The sequence below is a fragment of the Sorex fumeus genome, unplaced genomic scaffold, assembly GCF_029834395.1.
Source record: "Sorex fumeus unplaced genomic scaffold, SorFum_2.1 ptg000110l, whole genome shotgun sequence".
Taxonomy (NCBI): Eukaryota; Metazoa; Chordata; class Mammalia; order Eulipotyphla; family Soricidae; genus Sorex; species Sorex fumeus.
Window position 1 is genome coordinate 2,538,652 of NW_026606167.1, and position 27,788 is coordinate 2,566,439.

Below are 27,788 nucleotides of genomic sequence, written 5' to 3' on the forward strand. Positions count from 1 at the left end.
GTCCAGACCAGCGGAGCCTCAGCCAAGTCCTTTATTGACTGCGTCGGAGGGGGGGGGCAGGGCATTGTGGGCTCCCGGGAGCCAGCCCCGAGGGCTCTGCCCCGTCCTGGTGCGGCCTGACACCAGCAGGCCTCTGGGGTGACTGCTCCGACTCCCCACTGGCCCTCAGCACCTGCCCGAGGTGATGCCCAGGGGTCCCCTGGCAGCAGCCACCGATGAGAAACACACACCTTTCCCCTACAGATCAGAGACACACAGACAGCTGGAGGTGCGGGCACTCAGCAGGGGCACAGGAGGTAATAATTTAGGGGGGAGGGGTGCAGGGTCCCTCCCTGGGGCTTGGATCCTTAGCGAGGAGGGGTCTGCCCAGGAGGAGGAGTGGGCACAGCCCACTGGACCTGAGGACTCAGGAAATAAATTAGCGTCTCAGAGGCTGGGCCCTGAGTGCAATACTGCTGGGTGGGGCCCTGGCCTTGCTGGCCGCGTGGCCCCTAAAGTGCTGAGGCCCACAGGCGCGCTCAGGCTGTGTGCAGCGGCTCTGCGGGCGGCAGAAGCTAATACTGAGTGGTGGGCCCGGGGCCTAGGTGCTGCTGGGGTGGACCTTGTTCTTGGCCCAGAAGGAGGCCTTGCTGAGGCCCGAGGGCAGCCGGCTGGGGAGAGCCGGCCGCAGGCCCGGAGGGGAGGCCGCAGCCCTGCGCCCCTGCAGGCCCTGCAGCTGCTGTTCCAGCCGGTACACGTCCTCTGTGGCCTGGTTGAGGCGGTCAAACTGAGCCAGCAGGGCCTCGAACACAGCCTGGACGCAGGAGGGCTCAGGCTCCCCACGGGCTCCCAGCCGACCCAGGCCTGCGCTCAGTCCGTCCAGCTGGCTGGAGGCCGTGGAGGGGCATGAGGCGTCCGAGCCCCCGCTGGCCAGAGGCTCGTCCTGGGACAGCTTGGAGCCCCTGGAAGAGCGCGAGGGCAGCGGCTCCACCCCCTCGAAGCGGACCCTGTGGCGGAACTGGGGGCGGCACAGGGGCTCGGTCAGTCCAGCTGCTCCCTGGGGCGCGGCGCCCAGGGCCCGTCCCTCACCCCCCCACTGGGCCGTACCCACCTCCTTGACCTTGCTGAAGCCCATCCAGAGGCGCAGCCGCCGCAGGAAGAGCTCCACCATCTCGTAGTCCTGCGGCTCCCACGCCGGGCGGTAGAGGTCCCCGCGGAGCGCGCGGTAGCGCCAGCGCAGGAGCACGGCGCCCAGCCGCAGGCCGCCCCACGCACGCAGCGCCCAGAGCCCGGCGCACAGCAGCGGGCAGAGGCGCCAGGGCTCAGAGGGGCACAGCGCGGGGGCGCCGGCGCCGGGGCACAGCACCAGCAGGGCGCGCGCCGCGCTCCGCAGCGAGTCCACGCAGGACGACACCAGCTGTGGGGGGCACGGGTCAGGAGCCGGGAGGGCGCCGCCCGCCCCGCCCGCCCCGGCCAGCCACGTACCAGGACGGACAGCTGCGTGTAGGCCGCGGCCAGCACCACCAGGCCCAGGGCCGCCCCTGCCAGCTCGGGCAGCGCCCGGCACAGCGTCTTGCCAAACACCGACCACTGGCGCACGAAGCGTAGCTGCTGGGCCGCCTGCGGGCGAGGGGCGTCAGGCGGCTGCCCCGCGCGCCCGCCGCCCCCGCCGCCCCCGCCGCCCCGCGCGCTCACCTTGACCAAGATGAGGAAGAGCAGCGAGGCGGCCAGGCCGCGGGCCGAGGCGCTCAGCTGCGCCACCTGGTCGAAGCTGGTGAAGCGGCGCGGCCGCAGGCGCAGGAAGCGGGTCCACTGGCGGTCAGCGGCGCCCAGTTGGGCCAGGCGCACCAGCGCCGTAGTGGCCGTGAGCGCCACCAGCAGCCACCGCGCCCAGGCCACCGGCCTCGCCCAGCGCGTGCGGCCCTCCCTGCGCCAGGCGCGCGCCTCGGCCACGGAGAAGTAGAGCGCGAACAGCAGCAAGACCACCTGGGGACCGGGCGGTCAGCGCAGGCCAGGGGCGAGGGGCCGGGCGGGGGCCATGGTCGGGGGCGGGCCGAGGGGCTGCCAGGGGCGGGGCCACGGCGGTCCAGGGTAGGGACAGGCCATGGCGGGGGCACAGCCAGGGAGAGGGGCGTGGCCAATGGAAAGGGGCAGGGCCAGATCAGGGAGGGACGAGGGGCTGCCAAGGGCGGGGCCACGGCCGTCCAGGGTAGGGACAGGCCATGGCTGGGGCACAGCCAGGGAGAGGGGCGTGGCCAATGGAAAGGGCAGGGCCAGATCAGGGAGGGACGAGGGGCTCCAGGGTAGGGACAGGCCATGGCGGGGGCACAGCCAGGGAGAGGGGCGTGGCCAATGGAAAGGGGCAGGGCCAGGTCGGGGGCGGGCCGAGGGGCTGCCAGGGGCGGGGCCACGGCGGTCCAGGGTAGGGACAGGCCATGGCGGGGGCACAGCCAGGGAGAGGGGCGTGGCCAATGGAAAGGGGCAGGGCCAGGTCGGGGGCGGGCCGAGGGGCTGCCAGGGGCGGGGCCACGGCCGTCCAGGGTAGGGACAGGCCATGGCGGGGGCACAGCCAGGGAGAGGGGCGTGGCCAATGGAAAGGGGCAGGGCCAGGTCGGGAGCGGGACGAGGGGCTGCCGGGGGCGGGGCCAGGTCTGAGGGCGAAGGGGCGGGGCCAGAGGCGGGATGGGGTCGGACGTGGGCCGGTGGGGTGGGGCTTACCGAGGTGAGCAGAGGCAGGGACAGGCCCGAGCTCAGACGCCGCAGTGCAAAAGGGCGGATGCTGAGGGCAGTCAAGGCTCGCCCAGCCGCCGGGAACTCGAGGCGCAGCGTGACAGCAGCGTGCAGCCCCACGGCCGGGCTGTAGCGCGTGAGCTCCACAAACACCGCTTGGCTCCTGGTGGATGGGGGACAGGGACAGAGGGAAGGGCTGGCGGCTTGGACCCAGAAGGGCACCTGGGGTGCCCCGAGGGACTGGGCACCGCGGGAATCACCCACCTGTTGTCGATCCAGTTGTGGAGCTGCAGGAAGCGCAGGCGTGCGAGGCTCTCCTGCAGGCCGGGGCCCAGCTCCTGGACGTAACCCCCACTGTCGTACACTGCACAGTGGCCCCAGTACCACACACTGTGGGCAGGAGGGCAGCACTGTCAGAGCTGTCCCTGCAGGCACAGGCACCTTGGGGCTGGCCGCTCCCCCTGTGCTCACCCCAGCAGATCGGGTGGGGAATAGCCCCAGGTCTCAGAGCTGTTGGGGGCAGCGTCCCTCCAGCCAAGGCCATAGTCCCCGGTGCTGAAGCCCCCGCTAGGCGCTGAGCAGGAGCCTGTCCCTAGGCCCAGGGGGTGTGGACAGAGGGCTGGAAGGCAAGGCCAGACACTCAGTGTGTACCCAGTGCCAGGACCAGCTCTGAAGCCCTTTCCAGCCACTCTGGGTGAGAAAACCGAAGCTGAGTCTGGAGACTGGCCGGGAACATAGCCAGGGCAGACCCCAGCTCACCTTCCTGCAGCCGCACCTGTCGGAGACGCAGGGGTCCCAGCTCCGGGCTGCTCTGGTTCCCATGGACGAAGGGAAGCAGCACCTGGGACATCCACGGCCAGAAGTCCTGGGACCTGCCAAAACACGGGTCACAGAGGCACCCAGCTGGTGTCAGAGGACCCTCAGGGCTCGTGCTGTGCCCTACCTGGTGATGGCCAGGAAGGCACGGCTATCCAGCTCCTGCTTGATGGCGCTCTGCAGGCGGAAGGCATGGCTGTGGCTGGCAGCATCTCCATAGTTGGCAAGCAGAGCCACCAGCAGGAAGAGCATGTACACCAGGAGGCTCTGCAGGATAAGCCTGGGGTCAGCAAGGCTGCGGGGAGGGCTGGGGATGGGGGTGCCAGGCCACCCTCCTCACCCTCAGCATCCGGTGCAGCCTCTTGACCTTCCGGGCCTCCTCCTTTGCCAGGAAGAGCGCAAAGCCATGTGGGGGCCGCACGCGGGGCACCCGCTCATTCACGGGGGTTACCGCCGGGCTCTCCACCAGCGTGTCGTCCTCGTCAGGGTGCAGCCGCTTGGCGATCAGGGAGAAGTACAGAGCCTCCAGCAGGACCTGGGGGTGAGGGGTGTCAGCTGGCTGCCGGGCCATCCCCGCGGAAGGGCCCGGGCAGCCACTCACCTTAAGGGGCTCCCAGCCCAGAAACGAGGCCAGGAAGCTGCAGCTGCTCGACAACAGCCACATGAGGCTCACGTGGGCTGGGAAGCCGGCGCCCAGCCACCCCGACACGGCCACAGCCACGGCCACCAGGACCAGGCTGAGCCCGTGGGCCAGGGGCGCACACCAGGCGGGCAGCAGGCGCTTCCGCAGACCCTCAGCTGGCCCTGAGGGCAGAGAGATGATGAGGCGGTGACCAGGGCCTGGGGAAGGAGGGGCAGCGGGGGGCACCTACCTGTCTGAGGAGGCAGGGACTGTACCAGGGTCGGGCCGGGCTGCGGCAGGTCCTCGGGCTCCGCTGGGGCCCCAGGCGCACAGCACCTGCAGCCAGTGACAGCAGCATGAGCCTGTCCTCGAGAGCTCGAGGCTTGCCCCCAACCCAGGGACACCATGGCCCTCGGCTCTGTCCCATCACCACATGGCAACTGTGCCCAGGGAGACCCCAGCAGAGGCACGCCCCACCCCCACCCGCCTCCCCAGGTGCAGGTGGCCAGGCCAGGTTCTCACAGGCCAGGGAGCAGGTTTGAGTCTCCATGGGCATCCCGAGGCTCTGTCAGGCTCTGCCAGCTTGAGTCTTCATCTAGAGAAAGCAGGTTATCAGGGAGGCCACCTTCTGGGCTGCACTGGGGACCCCCCAACCCCGCTCACCTGAGGCTGAGAAGTACTTTGCAGGGAAGGGGGGGCCTGTCAGGGCCAGGCCTTCGGAGGCGGGGCCCCGGGCTGGCTGTGGCAGGCTGCTACCCACAGTGGACGGGCTTCTGAGCAGGTCTGGCCAGCATACCACGCTGTAGGGAAAGGGCCAGGGCTCAGGGAATGCGCAAGTAAAGACTCCCCCTGGGAATGACCCCCAGCGGCCAGCATGGCACAGCGCATCTGTGAGGCTCTGCCCTCTCCAAGGCTGCCCACCTCTTAGAGTCATCCAGGAAGAAGCTGCCTCTTGTCTGTGTAGCAAAGGCCTGGTGAGAAGCACAGTCAATCTTGGCCTTGGTGCCCAGTGGCGGGACCCCCAGCCCGGCAGGAGCCTGCCAGTCCCTGGGCACCTCACCTCTGCCCGGAGCCCCGGGAGCGCAAGGAAGGAGGTGTCCACCACTGGCGAGTCCAGGTAGCTGTCCACATCCAGGACTTGCTGACCCGCAGGGAGGGGACGCGGGCCCCCTGCCACCTGTAGCCAGAGGTGGGGGCCACTCAGTGCTCGGGAGACTAGCCCATGGCTAGTCTCACACCTCCCGCAGGGGCTACAGGGAAGAGGGGACGACCACGGCTGCACCCCCTGCGGCAGCCTCAGGGGCTGGGGCCGGGAGGAACCGTGTCCTCTATGCCTCTGGGCATCTCACCAATGCTCTCAAGGTCTGTGCCCAAGGACCATGGCCACCCCACACACATCCCAATCGTCTCGTTTGGCAGGGGGCTTGAGGGCACACCCGGTGGTGCTCCTGGAGCCTGTGGTGCCAGGGATGGCATGAGGGGGCAGGGGGCAGCCCACCTTGCTGCGGGACATCCGGAAGAGGAAGAGAATGAGCAGGTAGGCTGGGTAGACGACCACACTGGACAGCAGGCCCACGGCCACAGTCTCCGCGCCGAGTGGGGTCAGGCTGGACACAGGCCGGGCACTGGGAAGGGGGAGAGGGGTGGCGCCTGGGTAAGGGGGTAGCAGGGCAGGGGCCCCCGGCCCCCTGGGCACTTACCTGTACGCAGTGTCACCTATGGCACCATACCACACGGCGTTGGCGCCCAGGAAGAGGCAGAGCAGCAGGACACAGCAGGTGGCCCGCTGCACGCGTGTGAACCGGCTCCGTGCTGGCCGGTCCCACAGGGAGAGCCAGATGTGCCTGTCACAAAGGCCACGCTGCAGCTCGGCCACCAGCAGACGACGAAAGCGGCGCAGGGCGGCGTCACCTGGGGAAGGGGCAGAGCTGCAGGGCCATGCTGGCCAGGACCCTCCCGCACCCCCACCAGGCTGGGCCTTACTTGCTGCCAGCACCTCCTTCTCCACCAGACCCCCGTTGGCCTCGGCGTCCACCGAGAGCCAATCATTGACTAGGAAGAAGGTGCTGCGGGCGCTCTGCAGGTCCCGGACAATGACGTGCTGCAGGAACCAGGAGGGGCTGAGCCCTGCAGGGAGGCAGGGGCACAGGTGGGCGGGGCCTCAGCGGGAGGTGGGCGGGGCTGCAGCGAGAGGGGCGGGACCGAAGCGGGAAGGAGCTGGGGCGGGCCCCAGGCGGGCCCCACACACGTGTCCGACCTTTGTTGTCATGCCACACGCGGATCTTCCACAGGCTGCCCAGGCTGTGTGGGGTGGCGATCTGGAAGATATCCAGACTGTTGCGGTGAAAGGCCCTGTCCCCGTCCAGGTGCCGGTGCCCACTGCGGCTGTCGGCGCCGTACAGCATGATGCCCACGTGCGCGGTGGTCCCTGCAGGGGGAGGAGGCTGCTGGGCACGGAGGCTGCCCCAGCTACACAGCCCCGCCTGGCACCTTCCCTCACGTGGCCCACAGCTGAGGCATGAGAGCTTTGGCCACCGTCAGGAGTCCAGGCCACTGCCCGGCGCTCCTGCACGTGGAGCTCAGCAGTGCCCCCTGCCAAGCCCCTTACCTGAGCCACGACCCCAGCCGGTCTTCACCAGGATCTCGTACTTAAAGCGCCCCCCCTGCCCGCAGAATGGGGTGACGCGGACCCGGCGGACGTCCAGCTGGTCCAGCCGGCGTAGGATGGCCGCCATGACAGCATAGGTGGCCAGGCACACGGCACATGTCAGCAGGACCACGTAGCTGGTGGCTGAGGGCGGCTCCTGGCAGACACAGCCATCAGGGCCAGGTGGGCGGTAGTGGTGGTGGAACCCCGGCTGCCTGGCCGCCCCGGGCCCAGTCACTCACCGGGAAGGAGAAGTGCACACGGCTCGGGGGCACGAGGAGGCTGGCGCCGAAGGCCGTGAGGTGCCGGGTGAGGCAGACGGCCTGGCTGGGCGACGTCTCCTCCAGAGGCACGAGGCCCTCCGTCCTCCACATCATCATCTCCTCACTGAAGTACTGGCACAATGACGCGTACAGGCTCAGTGACACCCGCAGTGCCGAGTGGCGGAAATGGCTGGTTAGGTTCAGGTAGTAGCTCTCGCCGGGAACCCGGGTCCTGGAGGTGTGAGGGTTACACCAGCCACTGCTTCCAAGTCGAAGGGCACCACTGCCCCCTGCTCCATGGCGCTGCCTGCATGTGTCCACTCACCCGGGTGCCATGAAGAAGGTGTAAGGCCGGTGGTCCTCACCCCGCAGCGCCTCCAGACTGATCCGCCTGTGGGCCGAGCAGTTGTGCTCATTGGGGCCCGGTGCCGAGTGCAGGTATGCGGCTAGGTAGGGTTCCGGCTCCTCGGGCAGGTAGAGCTCTGGGGACACAGCAGAGTCTGGCTCACTCACCAGCAGGGAGACCCCTCTGGGCTGCTGGAGTCCCCCGGGGACCCCCCTACCGTTCAGCAGCTCGTAGGTGAGGCGCAGATGCAGCCCAGCCTCTGGGCTGCTGTTCTCGGGGGTGACCATGGCACCGACCGAGGCCCCAGGTGGCACAATAGCGGACACAGCGGAGTTGTGCTGGCTGCGGGCAGCCTGGTCTGAGGTACTGGGCACCTTCACCACGATGGCACGCTCCGAGGCCAGCTGCCCGATGGGGATGCGGGCCCCGGCCCGTGTCTGGAAGGCCATTGACGCCACCTTGGTGGAGACCGTGTAGTTGCTGATGAAGCCGAAAGGGAAGGGATTGGAGTCCACAAGCAGGATGAGCTGCACCACATCGCTGAGGTTGGCCAGGGCACCGCTGAAGGCCGCGGGGATAGAGAAGTGGCAGCCGGGGCCTGGGGCAGCGCCACAGCACAGCAGGCTCCGCGGGTCCGAGAGCTTGCCCTGGGCCACAATCTCAGTGCCCGCCAGGGTCAACGGCTCCTCATTGAGCACGCGGGAGCGCATGAGAATGCGCATGAGCGCTGAGGACAGGCGGTAGGCGTGGGATGCCAGCATCAGCGATGGCGAGGGTGGCGTGGGGCCCGGCTCCGGGGACTGGGGGGCCTGTGCCTCCAGGCTGGCCAGGTGGATGAGGTCGCCTGTGGGCGGGGGGGGCAGGAGGGCGTCAGCCTGCGCAGCAGGGGGCCCGCGGCCCCATCCCCTTCCTCACCTGTGATGTTGAGGATGCTGTCAGCGATGGCCGTAGGCGTGCCCGTGCCTGCGTCTGTCTCGGCCTGCAGCACGCTCATCATGGCCTCCAGCTTCTGCAGTGTCTTCCTCAGGCACGAGCGGCACACGAGGCCCAGACCGGACACCTGAGGGGCCGGGCAGCACTGAGCGGGGTGCTGGCCCCGGGGGCTCGGTCACGAGCATGGTCAGAAGCTGGGGACAGCAGGGCGATGCCAGCAGGCCGGAACCTCACTCCTGCTCTCTGGACCCCCCAGACCCGGCCGGGCACCCCATGAGGAGCCCACTGCAGGCCTCTCCCTGCTGGCCATCCACCCACGGCTACCCGCAGTGCCACCCAACAGAGGACAGACCCCCACCGTGCACTGGGCCAAGGCGGCCGCGATCTGCTGGGTGTCGTCCACAGTGTCCACCCGCAGGGACACCAGCATCTCGGTGACATTCCCACGGATCTGGGCCCGGAGCTGCTGCTCATGCTCTGGTTCCATCGCTGCCACCGGGCTCCGCTCGTGCTGTGGGCGGCAGCCGGAGCCGTCAGGGGCCACCCCAACCACACTGTCAGCACCTCAGCCCACGGAGCCATTTCAGCAAAGGCCCCGTGGGAAGTGCGGTCGGGTAGGGGCTGCAGGCAGGGTGGGGTCACACCCACCTCGTTGAGCACGGTGACAAGGGCCAGCGAAAATTCGATGACGTGCTGGGGATCTGCCTGCCTCAGCAGCCCAGGCAGCATGTCCTTGGCCAAGCTGTGCAGCCAGGGGGTCAGGCCCAGGGGCACGCCGAGCCCGGTGTTGGGGGGCTCTGGCAGGGTGATGACCAGAGACCTGCGGGAGGCTGGGTGAGCCGGCGCCTCCTTCTGGGGAACCAGCCCCTCCTCTGCCCAGCTTACCTGTTGAGAGCGACCACAGCGGCGCCAAGCTGGTCCTGCACCACCACGGCCAGGCCCACCAGGAAGCGCGGCGCAAAGCCAGGAGGCAGCACAGCCCCGTAAGTGGCCAGGCTGCCCTTGTAGATGCAGAACTCCTCGCAGTGGCCCTCACGGCAGCGCCGCTGCAGCAGAGCGTACACCAGGGGGGCGCTGGCGTCTTCGGCATCCTGCCAGCCTGAGGGCCCCACAAACAGAGTGGGTCAGCAGCCCCGCCCCTCCAGCGTGGCCACCATGCTGTCCCTTCCACAGTACCCTCCCAGGTCCCGCCCTCCCTGCTCTGGCCCCGCCCCTCTTCGGCCCCTCCATCCCCTGCTCTGACCCGCCCCTCCCATGGCTTGGCCCCCACCACTCCACAGCTCCTTCCACAAACCGTGCCCCTGCTCCTCCCATACCATGCCCTTGCACCAGCCCGCCAGACAACGCCCCTTCCTGGGCCCCGCCCCCAGGCCGCTGGTTCTGATCTGCACATACCTGTGCATTCGAAGTGCACCTCGGTGGTGAGGGCGCGCACAGCCTCCAGCGGGAAGAGGCGGCAGGAACCCCCTTGTGGAGGGCGGTTGGCTGCCAGGCGGATGGAGGCGCAGCCCTCGGCCTCCCCCGTCTGGTCCAGCACCGTGAGCGTGAAGACATAGCCCTCACCGTCCCGCAGTGCTCCCCGGCGCACCACCAGCCGCAGCTCTGAGCTGCCCGTGGATGTGCTGCTCTCATCCAGGACCAATGTCTTGTTACTGAAGGTGCGGGCAGCCCAGCGCTGCAAGGACGGGGATAGTTCAGGTGAGGGCCCCGTACTGCCTTGAAGCAGCCTTGCAGCCCCCAGCGGGTCCCCCACTCACCCCTCGCTTAGGGCCCCCACTGCAGCTGTCACAACGGCCCTCCAGGTACACGTAGGAGCTACGACTGACGGCGTACACGGCCTGCGCCTTGCAGGACACACACTCCAGGGACACGATGGGCACCTGGCCGCTTTGGATCAGCACCTGCCGGGCAGCAGGCTCAGAGGGGCGGTGCCCAGTGCCAGAGGACCCCCCTGCCAGAAAGTGCTGTGAGGGGGCCTGCAAGCAGAGCCTGTGGCCAGGGGTCATTTTCTCCGCTCCTGAGTGATGGACCTCCAGGGTCTTGCTCACCACTCATTGTGCCTAGGAGGCACTGAGAGGCCGTTGCCAGGATTCCCCGCCCCTGCCCAGCACCAGCTTAGGGCCCACCACTGAGGGGAGGGAGGGGCTGAGAGCACCAGGCAGCACACGCAGTTCTAGGAGTCGGGGGACTGCTACACTTCAAGAGGGCGCTGGACACCACCCCTTGGGCCTCACCGTCTGTGTGGTGGCCTCCTCCTTGCGGCCCGCTTTCCACACCGTCAGGTTGAAGGTGTACTCCACCCCAGGCCGCAGCCGCTCCCGTGGCACCCGCACCACACTGCTCCCACGGGGCCCGAAGCTCAGGGCACACCCGCCAGCGCTGCTCTGCAGACAGGAGGGCAGGGCCAGGGCCCGGGAGGGGTCAGGAGGGAGGCAGAGGTCCCTACAAGGACCAGAGCCCTACAGTACTGGAGATATAGCAGGTCTCCGAGCAAGTGGCCAGTCCCTGGACCCACAACTCACCTGAGTCGAGGCCACACAGGCCCAGTGGAAGCTTAGGGGCGTCTGGTCCCCGTCCTCCAGGTTGGGGTCGTAGGATTTGCTCCCATCCAGCAGAAGGTCGTGGGTGTCGGACCAGATGCGGTAGGAGCCACCCTCAATGATGGGCACCAGGCGCTCAGCCACAACCGTCACGTTGGCCTGGATGCTCCGTGCCAGGGGTGTGTCCCCGAATGACACCATGAACACAAAGCAGTAGTGGCCTACGGGCAAGGCTAGCCGTGGCACCACCAGCTGGGGCCGGTTGGTGTCCACACCAGGCAGGGCCATCTGGGCGGTACCCCGGGGCCGCTGGCAGTGGGCAGCACGGAAGACCTGCCAGTGGTACTCAGTCTGGTAGGTGACACAGCCCCGCAGGTCGACGTGGGCCTCCAGGTAGTTGCGCTGGGAACGCCGCATGAGCACCTGCGGTGGCAAGGCCACATCCACCTCGGGCTCTCGGCAGGCCAGCACATACACCGTGACTGCCGCCTGCGCCACAAAGAAGCTCACCAGGTTGGAGGCGTTCACCTGCACGCGGTAGTCCCCGGGCCGGAGGTAGGTGTGCTCGGCCCAGGGCACCTCCGTGTCCTGCACCGGCGCCCCATCCCCGAAGTCCCAGTGGTAGGCCACGTGCCAGGGCCCAGGGCTGGTGCTGGCCTCGAAGCGGGCAGAGCGGTTGGTGAAGCAGCGGCCATTATGCAGGGCCACCTGCTGGATGACGTCCTGCACCTCCACGTGCAGTGTGCAGTTCACGCCGCCCAGCTCGTTGAAGGCCCGCACCTGGATCTCCAGCAGCCCCGCGGCCACCGGCGTGTAGGTGACCTCCCGGCCCGACAGGATCACCAGCGAGTCCCCCTGGACCTTCTGCAGCGAGAAGTACCAGGCGTAAGCCACCCGCGAGCCCTGCTGCACCCGGGCTGTGAAGTTCCGCTCCGTGCCCGTGGCTATGCCGGCCTCGCAGCAGTCGGGCACCTGCAGGCCAGTCACGGCCTCCAGCACGGAGACGCGGACCTGCGCCTGCACCCGGCTCACATGGTTCTCCGCCTGCACGCTCACCACGTAGTCCCCAGCATGGCGGAAGCTGCGTGAGAAGTGGGGCCCGGGTAGCAACTCAGGGCTGGCCCCGCCAACCTGCAGGCGGTAGCTGACAGCAGAGCCGGCCGCCAGCAGGGCCTGGAAGTGGACAAGCTGCCCGGGCTCGGCCACCTTGCGACTCGCCCACAGCACAAGACCCACCACAGGCTCCTCCACTGTGAGGCTGTGCTCGGCCAAGGCCCAGCTGACGGCATTCGAGGCATTGAGCCGGACAGAGACCATCCCAGCATTAGGGAAGAGCATGGTAACACGCTGGCCGTACTGGCTGCCCCCTGGCATGGCCCAGCACCAGGTCACATTGGTGCCCGAGGCCAGCTGGCCCCAAAAGGACACGCTGGAGCCGGCAGCCACGAAGCCACCATCTGGCTCACTGGCCCCGAGACGGAGACCACCCACAGGGACCTGCACCGCCACCAGCATGGTGGCATTGGCAGAGCCCAGCCGGTTCTGAGCCGTGACTGTGACCTGGTGTAGGCCTGGGGAAGTGAAGGCACAGGTGGTGGACGGGCCTGCGGTCCCCCAGCTCGGCCCGTCCTCCAGGTCCCAGGTGTAGAGGACACTGCTGCCCCTGGCCAGTGTGGCAGACAGGGCCACAGTCTGGTTGAGCGCTGCTGGGTTGGGGGAGGCGGACACAGCCAGCCGCCCCACGGGCTCCATGAAGTCCACGGTGCAGTTGGTGGAGGTGCTGCCCAGCAGGTTGGTGGCACACAGCTGCACGTGGTAGGTGCCCGGCTCCAACACTGTCAGCGAGAAGATCCTGCCGCTGCCGGCCAGGGTGGGGGCCCCAGGGCGCTGGGCCGTCCAGCTGTAGGAGATGTTGGTGCCCTCGGCCACCACCGCGTGCAGCTGTAGCGTGTGGTTCGTAGGCACGCAGCCTCCACCGCCTGCCACCTGCAGGCCCTCGATGGGCTGCAGCACCGAGACAAAGATGCTGTCCTGGGCGCTGCCTACCTCATTCTCGGCGGTGACAATGACATTGAAGGTGCCCACAGAGCGGAAGGTGTAGGAGATGGTGGGGCCCCCGGGGATGGGTGTGCAGCGGTCGCACAGCACCCACGAGTAGCGCACGTCGCTGCCCGCCTCCAGGGTGGTGCTGAAGCTGACGCTGCCGTTCAGGGGCGCGACCGTGCGGCTGGCGTTCACGCGGAGGCCCCGCACAGGCGCCTGCACCGTGACGTTGAGGCTGGCCTCGGCCCGGCTCACCGCGTTCCAGCCAGCCACGTGGACGGTGAAGCGACCAGTGCTGTGGTAGGAATGGACGACGGAGGGGCCCTCGAGCTGCGCGCCATCCCCCAGCTGCCACAGGTAGGTGGCGGGGCGCCCCCGGCCCACGGCCGACAGCAGGTAGGGGCACTGCAGCTGCAGCACGTGGGAGCCGTTGACCTGGATCCCAGTGAGCTGCACAGGTTCCTGCACCTCCACGAGCACCGAGTCGTTGGCCACTGACACATTGTTGGACACAGTGACCGTCACCAGGTAGGAGCCAGGGGCTGGGTAGGTGAACGTGGCCTCAGGGCCCCCCACACGGCTGGGGGTGTTGGCGGCGCCGAAGTCCCAGGTGAAGCGGTAAGGGAAGGGCGGCCAGGCCTGGGCCTCCAGCTGGGCCTCATCCCCAAGCCGCACGAACTGCCTCTTCAGCCGCAGGGTGACATTGGCCAGCTCAGGCTCCACGCACACGCGCGTGAAGTAGTGTGCCTTGTTCACGCGGCTGGACAGCACCAGCGTCAGCGGGAAGATGCCACTGCGGGTGAAGTTGTGGGTCACCGAAGGGCTCCCCCTCACCGTGCTATTGGATGAGCCGTCCCCGAAGGTCCAGTCGAAGACGTAGTGGGCAGGGTCCCCCGTGACGTGGGCCGTGAGCTGGGCGCAGGGCTGCGTGGGGATGCAGGCCGTGGGCTCGATGCGCAGCACCTCCAGCACGAACACATGCAGGGGCAGGCTGTGGGTGAGGCGGCCGGCGGGGCTGGACGCGGCCACGGTCACCGTGCAGTTCTGTGCCCGCAGGTACACGTGCTCCACGGTGGCCTGGGGGCCCGACAGCACCGTGCCATCCCCCATGTCGAAGGTCCATGTGACGGCGTCGCCCGACTGCAGGCTGGCGCTGACCAGGGCAGGCGCACCCTGCTCCACCACTGGGCTCGCGTGCACACGCAGGCCGCGCAGCGCTTCATACACGCGGAGCTCAGCCCAAGCCACCTCGTGGCTGATCCCGTTGCTGACCTCCAGACGAACGTGGTACACACCGCGTGACAGGAACGTGTGGTTGGCCTCCGGCTGCAGCTGTGTCAGAGGTGGGGAGCCGTCCCCAAAGTCCCACGTGTAGTGGACGCCCCCGGGCAAGGGCAGGGGATGTGGTGAGAAGGTGGCAGGCCGGCCCGCCACCAGGACCGTGCTGCTCACGGCCACGGCCACGGCACTCAGGGCAGCACGCACACTCACAGGCAGCTGCTGTGTCAGGTTCTCGAAGGAGTTGGTCACCAGAAGCGTCAGGTTGTACTCACCTGGGGACAGGCCAGTGTGGGTGGGCAGGGCCACCCCTCTCTGCCTGGGGGCCCCCCAGGGCAAGCAGGACACCAGACCCTGGGGCTGTCCTGAGCATGGGTGCCACAGCATGTGTGAGACCCTATCAAGTTAGGGTAGGGAAGGCTACCGTGGGGGTGGGGGGTTGTAATAGGGGGCGAGGCTAACAGTCACCCCCTTCCCCACAAATCGGGCTCAAGTGACGGAGAAAGGGTCTAATTCCAGGACAGCAGACTGCGGTCACGGGGTGCAGGGCTGGGAGGGGCGAGGGTGGCCAGCAGGCCATGCTTACCTGGGGTTGCATAAGAGTGTGAGATGTTGTGTTCCAGCAGCACCTGGGCCACCGCGGGGTCCGGGACATGGCACGACTCATTGTACGGAGGTTTAAACTGGCCGATCACCTGCTCCCCGTCCCCAAAGGTCCACCTACACAGCAGAGGGTGGGGCGTGAGTGGGGCAGCTGTGGTGGGCGTGGGGGAGGCAGGGAGCTCAGCGCTGGCACTCACACAAAGGCCACCTCCACGGCCGAGTCCACCAGCACACGCGCTCCCAGGGCCAGAGAGGCGTTGGGGGGCAGCACGGCCGGCTCGGCCCACACCCACAGGTCCTGCATCCTGTGCATGCGCTCCACAGTGACGTTGTAGTGCACAGTGACGTTGCTCACATGGTTGGAGGCCGTCAGCTGCAGAGACAGTGGCAGTGAGTGTGAGCAGGGCCTGTGGGGAGGGGGAGGGGGGCGCAGACGCAGCCCTGCACTCACCCGTGACCAGAGCAGTCCTTGAGAGCATAGTTGGGGGAAAAGCACAGGTAAGGCCCAGCACCCCACAGGGCTTCCACCACCCCTGCCCACAGGCCAACACGCACACCCAGCAGCCACAGGGAACCCAGCATCAGCACAGCCCCACCCACCACATCCCCACTCACAGCCCCGCCCCCTCCGGCCCCATCAGCCATAGTCCCGCCCTTATCACAGTCCCGCCCATAGCCCCACCCCCACCGGTCCATCAGCCACAACCCCACCCACACCAGCCACTCCCACCACAGCCCCGCCTCCACCTGCCCCGCCCCGCCCACCACAGCTCCACCCCCTCTGGCCCCAGCCACGCCCCCTCAGCCACAGCCCTACCCACAGACCTGCCCACACCGGCCCCACCAGCCACAGCCTTGCCCACCGAGAGCTTGAAGACCGCAGCACTCTGGTAGATGACATTGAAGACCACATTGTGGAACGTCAAGGATTGTTTGTCGTCAATGGTCCAGCGGAAGATCACATCGGAGCCGGCCTCCACCGTGGGGCTGTACCTCTGCAGACAGACACGGTGATCAGCGCTGGCTGGGTCCCCTCACCAGACTCAGGGGAGTGCTGGGGAATCACCTGGTCACACTCTGCTCTCTCGCCTGTGTCCTCAGAGAGCTGCTACCAGTAGCAAAGGGCTAACCCACTCCAGTCCCCCTGCAGCCCTCCCCAAAGCCTCTACCAAGGTCACTGCCTGAGCAGGGGTGAACGTGTGTAGACTGAGGCAGGGGAAAGGCGTCTACCAGGACGAAGGCCACAGAGCAGTGTGGACGCTGGGGGGCTTTCCAAGGTGGCTGCGGGCCCCCTCACAGGACGCACCTGGAGCCAGCATGTCTCAGGGGCCGGGAGCGGTCCCCGCTCCAGGGTGGCTTCCCCACTTGGAACCTTGGGCACCAGCACTCACCACCAGTACGCCCTGTAGCACGCGGGCCTCAGGGCTGGGTGTGGCACGGAGGCCCAACACGGGCTCCTCGGCCCACAAGCGCAGGCTCAGGGCCTTGCTGCCCATGCCGCTCTCCACCAGCACCTCCAGGGCATGCTCGCCCACGCTGAGTCCAGGCAGCCGCAGCACCGAGTACAGGGTCGAGTTGGTCTCAAGGGCACAGCTGGGCACCAGAGCGGCAGCAGTGGCTGGGCATGGGGCCTCGAAGGGTGCAGTCACGTTGCCCCCAGGCCAGTGCGCTGTGGCCGTGGCATTGATGCCTGCGTCTATCTGCAGCACCAAAGCTGAGCCATTGGTGGGGACATAGAGGCGGCCGTCCTGGGGGGTGGGATGGACCAGCCGCAGCCCGGCCACTGGGGACAGCACGTCAAAGCCGCAGGTCAGGTTGTGCCGAGACACGCCATTGCTTACAGTGGCCTGGACCTCATAGCGCCCAGGACGCAGGAGCCCGGGGTTGGGGCTAGCACCCAGCAGTGGGGTCAGCCGTTCTGTGGCCGCAAGCAGCCGCAGGGCGCAGACAGAGCCAGCTGGGGCCGCCTCCAGCTGGTTGGGCAGGTGGGCAAGCCAGTCCGAGGCATTGGCAGAGAAGTAAGGGACCTGGGTGCCCGGCGGGCCAGATTCCAGGGGACAGTGCAGGAAGGTTCCTAGACCGGCATCATGCTGAAGGACCAGGAGGTCACCAGGGAGCAGGGGGCCAACCTGGTTCCGAAAGGTCACCTGCAGGCAGAGGAGATGCTGTGCCGGGTGGCCACTCCCCACAGGGGCCAGCACATGACAAATAGGGTCCCAGGAGGAGGCAGAGGCTCAGAGGCCAGAGACACCTGCTGGGCAGTGTCTGGGGTAAGGAGGGACAAGGTGGGAGCTCACCGAGTACTGAGCGGGGGGCCCGGCTGGCACAGAGAGAAATAGCTCTGTCCACAGTGCGCAGGAGGCCCCCGGGAATCCCGGTCCTGGCTGGGACCCATTGGCACAGGTCCTGGTGTGGCAGGCACCGGGGCACTGGCCTCCCTCAGGCGCACATGTAGGGCCCAGCTCTGCCCCGCTGCCGGGCTCACTGCTGTTTCCTGGGGCACCAAGGGAAAGAAGGGGTGTCAGGGGCCATCCTGGGCAGGGACCTCCCTGCCCCTGGAGCCCAGGCTGCATGCAGGGACACCGCGCCCACCTGCAGCCCCCATGGGCCGGAACACCTGCAGCCGCAGTTGGACAGGCCGGCCGAGCTCCTGGGTACCCAGCTGAGCTGCGGTGAGGAAGGCACCACGGCGCAGGCCCAGGTCCAGGTGAGGAAAGAGCATTACCTGCAGGGAAGGAGGGTTAGCACAGACCTGCCTCCGCACCCCACCGCCCTCCTGGGGAGGCTCAGTACTGACCCCTGACAGCCCCCACCCACACAGGCTTGGAGACGCTCCTCCCCGTCCATCCCGCCGAGCACGGGGAGACCACCCACCTCAACAAGATCCTGGGGGGCTGTGAGGGTCTCCTGTGGGGTCAGCGGATTCAGGGGTCCCTGTAGCTGCCCACTAGGGGCTCCCAGGAGGAGGGTCTCTGCGTCTTGCACGAGGCCTAGGGCAGACGGCAGTGAACTGCTGGCCCGCTGGTTGTCCCCGTGGTTGCCCGTGTTGGGGGCGCGGCTGGTCCCCACCAGGGCTGTACCTGTGGGCTGCAGCTCACACACATAGCTGTGTGGCGCTGAGCACAGGTCCGTGTTGCACTGGCCAGCGGGCCCGAGGCGCACGCAGTGCTGGGCGGAGGCGGGGTGCGGCTCCCCGGGCAGCCAGTTCTGACAGCTCTCCAGGCTGAAGGGCTGCTCTTCGGACCCCCGCCCCACCCCGCCCACTGCAGAGAGGCTGATCCAAACATCCAGGCTCCTGGGAAACACGGGGCAGGTGCTGAGCAGGCCCACCCCACGCTGCAGGGCGCTGAGCTGCAGCTGGGCACAGCCAGGCCCCACGGGCTGAGGCGCCACCCGAAGACTAGGCACCCACGGCTACCCAGCACAGGGAGGGACCGCCAGGCCCAGCCCTTCTCTGTGTGCAAGGGTGCGGCCACCCCCGAGCCCCATGAGCCAGATGTGCCCTGCCAATATAGGAGTGGGCCCGCACCTCGTGACCTGGGAGACCAGGAAGTCCTGGACGGCACTGCTGTCCACAGTGGCCAAAGCAGCACCAGCCCAGGTGTGACAGAGCTCCTGTGCCTGCTGCCACGGGGCCTTGGTGGCGACCAGGCGGTAGCAGTGCCCGTTGTCGGGGAAGATGACGGTGTCAGGGGGGCAGAATGGATGCACCACTGTGGACAGACACGGGCATCAGGGCCGCCCACCGCACCACCCCCCCACCCGCGGCCCTGAGAGTGGAGGAGTCCCACCTCGGGCCGGCTGCTCGCTCATGGACAAGATGCTGTAGGTGACCTCCAGCCCGGTGCCACCGCGGTTCCGGACACGCAGCTCGAGGGACTCCCCACTGCGCACGGTGGGCACACACTCCAGTTCCAGAGCGCTGGGCACTGCATCCACCTGCACCTCGGTGGCCAGCCGCACCACCCCTACCCCCAGGGCCAGCTGCACTGACACCTGGTAGCGCCCTGGTAGCATGTAGCAGTGGGTGGCATTGGGCCCGGCCATGCCCACCTCAGGGCTGCCGTCCCCAAAGACCCAATGTGCGGCCGAGATGGGCAGCGGGGCCGTGACGTGGAAGTCGGCAGGCTGGCCCGAGGCCAGGGCTCCGGGGGGCCCCAATAGGGCGGCCCCAGGGGAGGCGGGGAAGGGCTGCTGCACAAGGGTGGGGCCCCCACAGGTCGGCCCCGGGCTTGGGGGCCCAGAGCACACGGCCAGGCAGGCCGCAGAGGCGTTGAGGCGCCGAGTGGACCCACACAGGCATTGGCCCTGCTTGGAGAAGGCAGCCAGGTCCTGGCCTGCGGCAAAGCATATGGCCCCACAGGCCTCAGGGGCCAGCGGGCCGCCACCCTCAGCAGAGAAGGCCGCCATGGCCATGGTGTCCGAGCCGTTGTCCGGGAGGCAGGCGACATACTCCTCACCTGGGGGTAGGGGCAGTGGGGTCGGTGAGGGCTGCAGGGGCCACACTCGTCTCCCAGCCAGCGGGCAATCCACTTACCACACACGCTGTCCAGCCACGGGAGGTCCAGGAATGGTTGTCCGGCCAGGGGGCCGGGGCCAGCACAGGTGGCCGCTTCGGGCTGCAGCACGCGCACGCCCCGCTCCGCCAGCCAGCGCGGCAGCCAGGCCAGTGCACAGTCGCACTCCAGTGGGTTCCCGCCCAGGCGTCTGTGGATGGCAGGAGGGCGCCAGCCTCACATAGGGACGGGGGGACCGGGGCCCACCAGCACACCGACTGGCCAGCCAGGGTACCCCCGCCCCGGAGCGACATCACTTACATTTCACTTAAGTTAAATAAATTAGCAAATATCCCTTCCGGTAGCGTCGCGATCCTGTTGTGGCTGATGTCCCTGGAAAGAGAGTGGCTCAGCGCCAGCCAAAGGCCGGGCCCCTCCCGTGCATCCCCGGCTGCGACTCACAGCTCTGTCAGTGCCGAGAGGTTGGCCAGCAGCCCCGCGTCCAGTGCCCGGAGCAGGTTGTGGGAGACGTCCCTGCAGGCAGAAGCCAAGGTCAGAACATGCACCGGGTACCTCACGCCGAGCCCCGGCTCTGGGGAAACTGAGGCAGGAGAGCTGGCCCCCTCTGCCCCGACTTCCCCTGCCACCCAGCAGCCCATCCAGTGTGCCAGCCAGCCAGGCTACTGCCAGCTGAGGCGCCACAGCAGAGACCCACCAAGAGAGACAGGCAGGCACAGTGACGGCACCCCCACCACACGGCACACAGGCAGACATAAAGACGCACGGGCATGGCGGCCAGAAAGGAGCACAGCCTCAGCTACCAGCAGCACCCAGGAAGCAGGAGGGCCCGGGGGCAGCGAGGGGCTTTGGAAACCTGGGCCTGGAGAAACGCTGGTGGACAGAAGGCCTGGGAGCCACTGCCAGAGCCTGGGTGGCCATGGGGGCACTAGGGGGGCCCACAAGCCTCGCCCTGCCTGCCTGAGCCATGTCCAGGAGGCACACATGAAATGCCTTTGTGTGCGTGGGTGTCGTGGGCTCACATGCCTGCTTCAAGGGCACTCATGTATGCACGCGGATGATTATGTACATGCATGACTGCTGGGGGGGGGGTGGATACTGTGAGCATGTATTGTACGGATAACATGTGTGAGTGAGGACACTATGTGTGTGAGGACACCGTGCGTGAGGATACTGTATGTATGTGTAAGGACCCATTTGTGTTAGGACAATGTGTTGGGGGGAGGATGCTATGTGGACACCGTGTGTGTGGACACCATCTGTGTGTGAGGACACTGTGTGTGTGTGATAACACCGTGTGTGAGGACACCGTGTATGTCTGAGAACATTGTGTGTGAGGACACCATGTGTATGTGAGGACACTGTGTGTGAGGACACTGTGTGTATGAAGACACTGTGTGAGGACATTTTGTGTGTGAGGATACCGTGTTTGTGAGGATACCATGTATGTGAGGACACCATGTATGTGTGAGAGCACACCGTGTGTAAGGACACCATGTGTGTGAGGACACCATGTGTGCAGACACCGTGTGTGTGAGGACACTGTATGTGGGAGGACACCACACCATGTATGTGTAAGGACACCGTGTGTGTGAGGACATTGTGTGTGTGGGCACCATGTGGTTGTGTGGGTGCCGTATATATCTATGCACATGTACCGTGTGTATGGACACTGCATGGGTACATGCCAGCCCTTTCCTCCTGTGAACGGGGCACCTCTGTGTGGAACATGGCTTCCAGGAGCTGCAGTGGAGAAGCATTGGGGGCTGGGGCAACACCTGTCCTGGCTGCCCTAGCCTCCCCTGCCCTATGTGCAGGAAAAAGGGGGCCAGGCAGCATCCCCACATGACCTGGGGTGGGGGGACATCATGCTTAGGGGTGTGCCTCATTCCAGGCCCGGCAGATAGCAGGTGTAGGTACACAGATGCAGGTATGTTAGGTGCAGGTGCAGAGGTACAGGTGTGCAGGTGCACGGTACAGGTGCACGGATGCGCAGAGACAGGTGCACAGGTGCAGGTGCAGAGGGACCGGTGTGCAGGTGCATGAATACAGATGTGTAGGTGTGGGTGCTTGGTACAGGTGTGCTGCTGCAGATGCATGAGTATAGATGCATTTGTACTTGTATGGTGTGGGTGTGCAGGTACAAGTGTGCACATGCCCAGGTGTGGGCGTGGAGTATGGGTGCACAGGTGCAGGTGATGGGTGCAGGTGCGCAGATGGATGGGTGCAGAGGTACAAATGCACAGGTGCAGATGCACAGATACAGGTGTGCAGGTGCAGTTATAGGTGTATGGGTACAGGTGTGCAGGTATGGGTACATGGGTACAAGTGTGCAAGTATGGGTGTGTACATGGGTACAGGTGTGGGTGCGGGTGAAGTGTGTGGGTACAGGTGGGTAGGTGTGGGTGCATGGGTAAAGGTGTGCAGATGCGGGTGCATAGGCACAGGTGTGTAGGTGCTGATGGGGTTCATGAGTACAAGTGTGCAGGTGCGGTTGCATGGGTAGGAGTAGGTGCGGGTGCGTCAAGACAGGTATGCAGGTGCAAAGTACAGGTGTGCAGGTGTAGGTGTGTGTGGTGGATATGCAGATATACAGGTGTGCAGGTGCCCAAGTGCAGGTACAAATGCTTGTGTGGTGGATGTGCACAGACAGATGTGCAGGTGTAGGTACAGGTGCGTGTGTGGTGGATGCATAGGTACAGGTGTACAGGTGGGGGTATGCGAGTACAGGTGTGCAGGTGCTCAGGTACAGGGTACAGGTGTGTGGGTATAGGTACAGGTGTGCGGGTGCATGAGTATAGGTGCAGGTGTGCAGGTGTTCAAGTGCGCGAGTACAGGTGTAGGTGTGCGGGTGCTCGGGTACAAGTGCAGATGTGTGCGTGCACAGGTACAGGTACAGGTGTGCAGTTGCACGAATATAGGTGCATGTGTGCGGGTGCATGGATAGAGATGCAGGTGTGCGGGTACAGGTACAGGTGTGCAGGTGTGAGGGTACAGGTTCAGGCTGTGTGTGTGTGTGTACAGGTATAGATGTGTGGGTGCATGGTTACAGGTGCAGGTGTGCGGGTGCATGGACAGAGGTGCAGGTGTGCAGGTGTGCGGGTACAGGTTCAGGTTGTGTGTGTGTGTGTACAGGTATAGATGTGTGGGTGCATGGTTACAGGTGCAGGTGTGCTGGTACAGGTGCAGGTGTGCAGGTGCACGGGTACAGTTGCAGGTGCGCGCATGTGCAGGTACAGGTGTATATGTCGGGTACAGGTGCAGGTGTGCGGGTGCGTGAGTATACAGGTACAGGTGTGTAGGTGCATGGGTACAGGTATGCAAGTGTGTGGGTACAGGTGCAAGTGTGCACATGCACTGTTACAGGTGCAGGTGTGCACATGTATCATGTATGGGTATAGGTGCCGGTGTGCGGGTACAGGTGTGCAGGAATGGGCGTGCACAGGGCAGTATCCTTCTGCAGTGCCCCACCCAAGGAGACCACGACCACCCAGCCAGCAGTGGAGTGAGGCGCCTGCAGGAAGGGGCAGACTGGAGCCAACCCTGCACACAGAATGGCCAGGCTGTGCTGGACAGCAGGGCCAGCAGAAGCAACAAGGTGCCAGGGAGCCAGGCCAGTCTGAGTGAGGAAGGAAAATTGGTAACACAAATCCCACATCCTGTTTTCTGGAAAAATCAGAGTACCGGCGTCCAGGAGTGCCTGTGGTGCCCGCGGCAGGGTGAGTGGGGGCACCGAGGCTCAGCTCCACCAGCCCCCCATGGCGGGCTTGGGCCAAGCAGCAGGAGCCTGCAGGGGCTGGCTCTGGGACTCTGCCCTGGAACGGGCAGGGGAGGGGGTTCCTGAGAGCGTCGCCCCCCATACTGCACGTCACCACCTGCATCTGCCATCACTGTCCTGGGAGACCACAGTGGCCACCCCTGCCCCGAGAACACCTCCCTCATGCAGCCTGACACCCCAGACCGGCGAGACCCCACAGGGCACTCCTGCCAGGTCACGGAGGATGGCCCTGTCGCCCGGCCCCCAGCCCCAGGCAGGGATACCACAAGAGCAGGGTCCATGATGGACACTGGCTGTTCCCCCCAGGTTGAGCCTGTCTGGGACCCAGTGGGGGTGGGGTGAGCAGGGCCAAGAGTGTGGGTGGTGGGAACAGGAGGGGTGACGAGCAGCGGCTGCAGGGGCGGGAGTGCCTCAGTTTCCTTCTCTGCCCAGGAGGGGTGTGGCAGGGTGCCCGCACACAGGACCAGATGCCGGGCAGGGTCTGGGGGCCCCCGAGGAGGCGTCTGCACATTCCAGACGCATGCGGTCAGCGGCGGGGGCCGAGGCCAGCACCCCCACCCTGGCGCTGGAGCAGGGACGGGCGGTGTGGGGGGCCCTGCAGCTGTTACATAACCCGTGCGCAAGCCAACGGCTCCTCCCTCTGGCAGGGCCGCACCAAGCCGAGGGCCCCTGTGCCTCCACAGGCTCCAGAGAAGGGGGTTCCCCTGGGCCCCCCAGGGCAGGGACCCCTGCAGGTCCCCCCGCCTGGGCAGAGGGGCCAGGGCCAGACTGGCCTCACAGCCTCCCTCCGCTCATTCCTTTCTATTTACGGCGGCGGCAGCCGCGGGAGTGGGCAGGCTGGCTTCCAGTGGCGGAAACGGTGAGGCTGAGGGCCGGAATCCAGGCTGACGGCAGGCGAGCTGGCCAGGCCCTCTCTGTGGGGCCCCAGGCCGGGGGTCCTGGCAGGAAGACGCGCCCCTGAGGAGCCTGGGGTGTCCACCAGGAGCCCCGTCGGCCCAGGTCTCTGGCGGGGAGCTGGTTCTTGCTGCGTCTGGAGCCTCTCCAGGAGCCCCTGGCGCCCACATACCCTGGGACTCTTGCCCACCCCACAGAGCTTCTGTCCAGCGTCACAGGACACAGCCATGAGCCCCCTCCACGGACACGTCATGCTCCTGGAAAGGGGGGCCCCCCAAGGCACCCAGACCTGAGCCCCAGAACCTGCCCACGAATGTTTTCCTTTCTGAGCCGGCGAGTGTGCAAGCAGGCGGCGGCTGGGCCCGTCTGGGTTCCCAGGGCTGGCACCAGCCGTGGCAGAGAGTTCCAGAAGGCAAACTGCACTCCTGTCCACAAGCTCCTCAGGGGAGCTGCCCACTGTGCGGGTGGGCAAAGCCATCGTGGAGGGGACAGCTGGCCTCAAGTCTCACGCCTGCGGCACCCAAGGGGTCAGGCCATTGCTCAGGTGACAGGATGAGCTGAGTTGTCCAGCCCTCTGCTGGGGCCCTACAAACACAGCAGCCGCGCCAGCCCACACAGCCCCACTCCCCAGCTCCAGGGCCTCACCGGAGGGGCCTGGGTCCCCTGACCACATGCCGGCAGGGGGCCCAAGACGGACTCCATGCGGAGCCAGCCGTGGGCAGGGCAGGGTCAGGCCCCTGCTGGGGGCAGCGTGTGGTGTGAGAATGGGACGCCCCGGGACAACCCTGTCAGGGCCATGCAGGGCACCCACGGGGAATAGACAGCGGGGGTCTCGGAGCTGGGCCCCGCAAGGCTCCGTAGAGCCCGGGGTTATGCAACCATGGCGGCCTCATTCCAGACCGGCCTCGTCAGCCACCGCCCATCCCCACCCTGCTCCCAGCGCTGACTCACTGGGGGCTGCAGGGGGCAGAAGCTGCGTTCCTAGCCCTCTCCTGCCCCCATGCCAGCATGGGGTTGCTCTGGACAGGAGGGAGCCCCTGGGTGGGCGCGCCAACCAGCACCGAGGCCTGGATCCCACCACCAGGCACTGTGACGGCCTCCTTGCCCGCGGTCCCCCAGTAAGTGGGTGCAGCAGCCCCTCCAAAGTGACCCCGCCCCTTTCTGTGTGGCTTCTCCCCATGGAGAGAGCCGGGATGGGCGCAGCAGAGCACCCGCCAGGCAGAGACACCCCAGGAGCACCAGCCAGATGTGGCCCCAAAGCAAACAGGCCAGAGCCAGCCATGTGAGGGGACCCTGGAGGGCGCCCGAGCTGTACCCCAAACAGTAACTAAAGCACAGGGCCTCTGCTGTGCCCCACCCCTGAAGCCTCCAAACACACGTGATGAGCAGGGCCTGGGTGGGATGGGTCCGGGGCGCTGGACTCCTGGGCCGGGACGCAGGGACACCAGGGGCTAAGCTGGGAGTGAGGCCCCCAATAAATGATCAATGAGTTCCCGGTGGGAGAGCCAGAGCAGAGCCCCCGCCAGCCCCCCTCATTCTGCCCAGCTCCACTGGGTCATGGCCGTCACCTGGGACTTGTGACAGGAGTTCCAAGTCTCGGACACCCCGGAAGGCAGCCCGCACTGGGCCTAGAGCCCACTCGGAACCAGGACCAGCTGCTACGCCCACAGGCGATGGGCAGCCCACTCAGGCCCACCCAGCCACTCTCATCGCCACACTAACAAGTGTGGGACAGCAAGGCAGGCAGGCACTGGCCCTGCACACGGCCCACCTGGTTTTGGTCCCCATCACCCCATATGGTCCTCTGGGCACTGCTAGGGGTGATCCCTGAGCGTGAGCCAGGAGTCAGCCCTGAGCACCACCAGTGTGGACTCCCCGCACTGAAAGGAAGTTTCAGGACCCCGGCAGGGTGCTAACCAGGTTGCATCCCTGGCACCACACAGGTCCCCAGGCCCCCTGCCAGGCATGATCCCTGAGAGGGGTGGCAGTGGCTGGCGACATCGCCTGCTCAGACTGGGGGGCCCGAGGAGTCTCAGCCAGAGGCCCTGGCTGTACTGGGGTCACTCGCTGGAGGTTCTGGGGGCCAGGTGATGCTGGGGAGGGACTGGCAGGGGCCAGCACTCGGGCCCTATTTCTTAAGGGTCCTCGCCCCCAGTCCTGCCTTCAAAGATCCCCTCTGGGGTGGAGAGCGAAGACCGAAAAGCTGGCAGGGCGCCTGTCTCACACGTGGCCAAGCCTGGTTCGGTCCCAGGCACTCTCCCTGGTTCCTGAGCATGCCAAGAGTAAGGGGGGTGGCTAAGCGTTGCCCCTCCCGCACAGAATGCCGGTCGCACCCCAGGGGCTGCCGAGGGCCAGCAGCTCCCCAAACCCCAGAGCAAGGTGGACAGGAGGGACGCCCAGGCGCCATGCCTGCTTTCCCACAGGGCACGAACCGCCCGGACGCTAAGCAGAAATGCAGTCCCCAGCCCCCACGCTCACTCCATCCTCAAGCCCCGGAACACGCAGCCAGACCCAGGGCCCCATCAGGGGCAGCTGTCCTCCTAGCAGTTCCCATCCCCCAGAGGTGAGGGTGGTCTCAGGAAAAAGAGGACACTGCAGGCAGGGGGCTTCTCTACACAGCAGCCGCCCACCTGCACCCTGACAGCCAGACTCCTCTGCAGGCTGACCCTAGGACCGGGCCAAAGGAAGCCCCAGGTGTGACAGGCCCTGAGCGCTGGACTCTCAGGGGCGGGGGACACGGGAACGCCCAGGTGCCGAGCTGCGAGAGAGGTCCCCAATAAATAATCAGCCCCAGGAGGGAGAGCCCAATCAGAGCCTCCGGCTTCGGACCCCTCATCCCGCCCAGCTCCACCTGTGACCGTCCTGTCACCGGTTAGGAGGGGGCCTTCCCTGGACACTCAGCCAGGCCCTCCGCAGCCAGCACGCCCAGGACAGCGGGGCCCCGCCCGCGGCAGCCCGCGCCCACGGGTGCTCCCTACACGCGCGCACGGCCCGGACCCGGCGCCACTCGCCTTCCCGCCCGCCCTGGCCCGGGCCCCCGACACTCCTGCCAGACACCCCGGCCAGGTCGGCCTCCGCTCCCATCCCCGCCGCCCAGCGGGCTCTCGCTGCCCGGGGCTGCCCGGCCCGGGGCCAGGCCGCGGCCTAGCCGGTACTCACAGCGCGGCGGCGGCGGCGGGGATGCGCAGCGCGGGCCCGAGCGAGCCCAGCCCGCGGCCCGAGCAGTTGGCGAGGCAGCCGGCGCCAGGCGCTGGGCCGCACAGGCAGGGGGGCGCGCACGGGCCGCAGCCGCGCCCGGGGCCCCCCGCCAGCGACCCGAGCCACAGGCCCAGGCCCAGGGCGAGCGCCAGGCGGGCGGGCGCGGCGGGCGGCATCGTCAGGGCAGCGCGCGCATGGCTCGGGCCCCGGGGCGCCGGGCGCCAGCGGCCGACGCTCAGGCGGGGCCCGCGGGCGACATGGCGGGGCGCGGGGCGGGATCCGGCGGCGGCCGCGGCCTGTCTCCTGCACGACGCCCGCTCGGCGCTCGGCCCGGCCGCGCTCGGGGTGCTGGGCCGCCAGCTCGGGCGCTCGCGCTGCAGTGCGGCGGCCGCCGGCTCCGCCCCCTGCTGCCGCGGGGCGGGGCCGCGGGCGGGGCGGGTCCAGCGCGGGGCGGGGCGGGGCGGGGCAGGCGGAGGCGGGGCCCGGCCGCGGCTCCGCCCCGCGCGCCCAGCCGCGCTGTCGTCCTGGACGGTCCGGCGCTCGCGGGCCGCGCGCTCCTGCGCCCCCCGGCCGAACCCGCGCCTCTCGCTGCCCGGCGCTGTGA

At 67.3% G+C, this 27,788-nt stretch overlaps 1 protein-coding gene across 1 annotated transcript; it reads right to left on the bottom strand.

The window, feature by feature from the left end:
* Positions 1–63: 63 nt before the first annotated feature.
* PKD1 (polycystin 1, transient receptor potential channel interacting) lies at positions 64–27,375 on the bottom strand. The gene is made up of 46 exons (XM_056135210.1): positions 27,146–27,375; positions 19,759–19,830; positions 19,618–19,689; positions 19,338–19,507; positions 18,592–19,260; positions 18,330–18,513; positions 17,881–18,095; positions 17,675–17,790; positions 17,393–17,525; positions 17,098–17,294; positions 16,192–16,947; positions 15,664–15,795; positions 14,998–15,173; positions 14,784–14,917; positions 10,859–14,472; positions 10,571–10,720; positions 10,094–10,237; positions 9,732–10,011; positions 9,222–9,435; positions 8,985–9,156; positions 8,695–8,847; positions 8,319–8,463; positions 7,621–8,247; positions 7,383–7,539; positions 7,037–7,289; positions 6,756–6,951; positions 6,405–6,575; positions 6,131–6,274; positions 5,848–6,058; positions 5,646–5,772; positions 5,208–5,324; positions 5,069–5,118; positions 4,811–4,947; positions 4,670–4,742; positions 4,398–4,483; positions 4,127–4,329; positions 3,866–4,060; positions 3,653–3,792; positions 3,469–3,581; positions 3,181–3,328; positions 2,974–3,099; positions 2,698–2,872; positions 1,675–1,965; positions 1,465–1,599; positions 1,091–1,396; positions 64–997 (listed from the first exon to the last, which is right to left on the bottom strand). Exons 1-46 carry the CDS (start codon positions 27,358–27,360, stop codon positions 581–583), a joined length of 12,711 nt encoding a protein of 4,236 aa, XP_055991185.1. The 5' UTR covers positions 27,361–27,375; the 3' UTR covers positions 64–580.
* Positions 27,376–27,788: the final 413 nt, after the last annotated feature.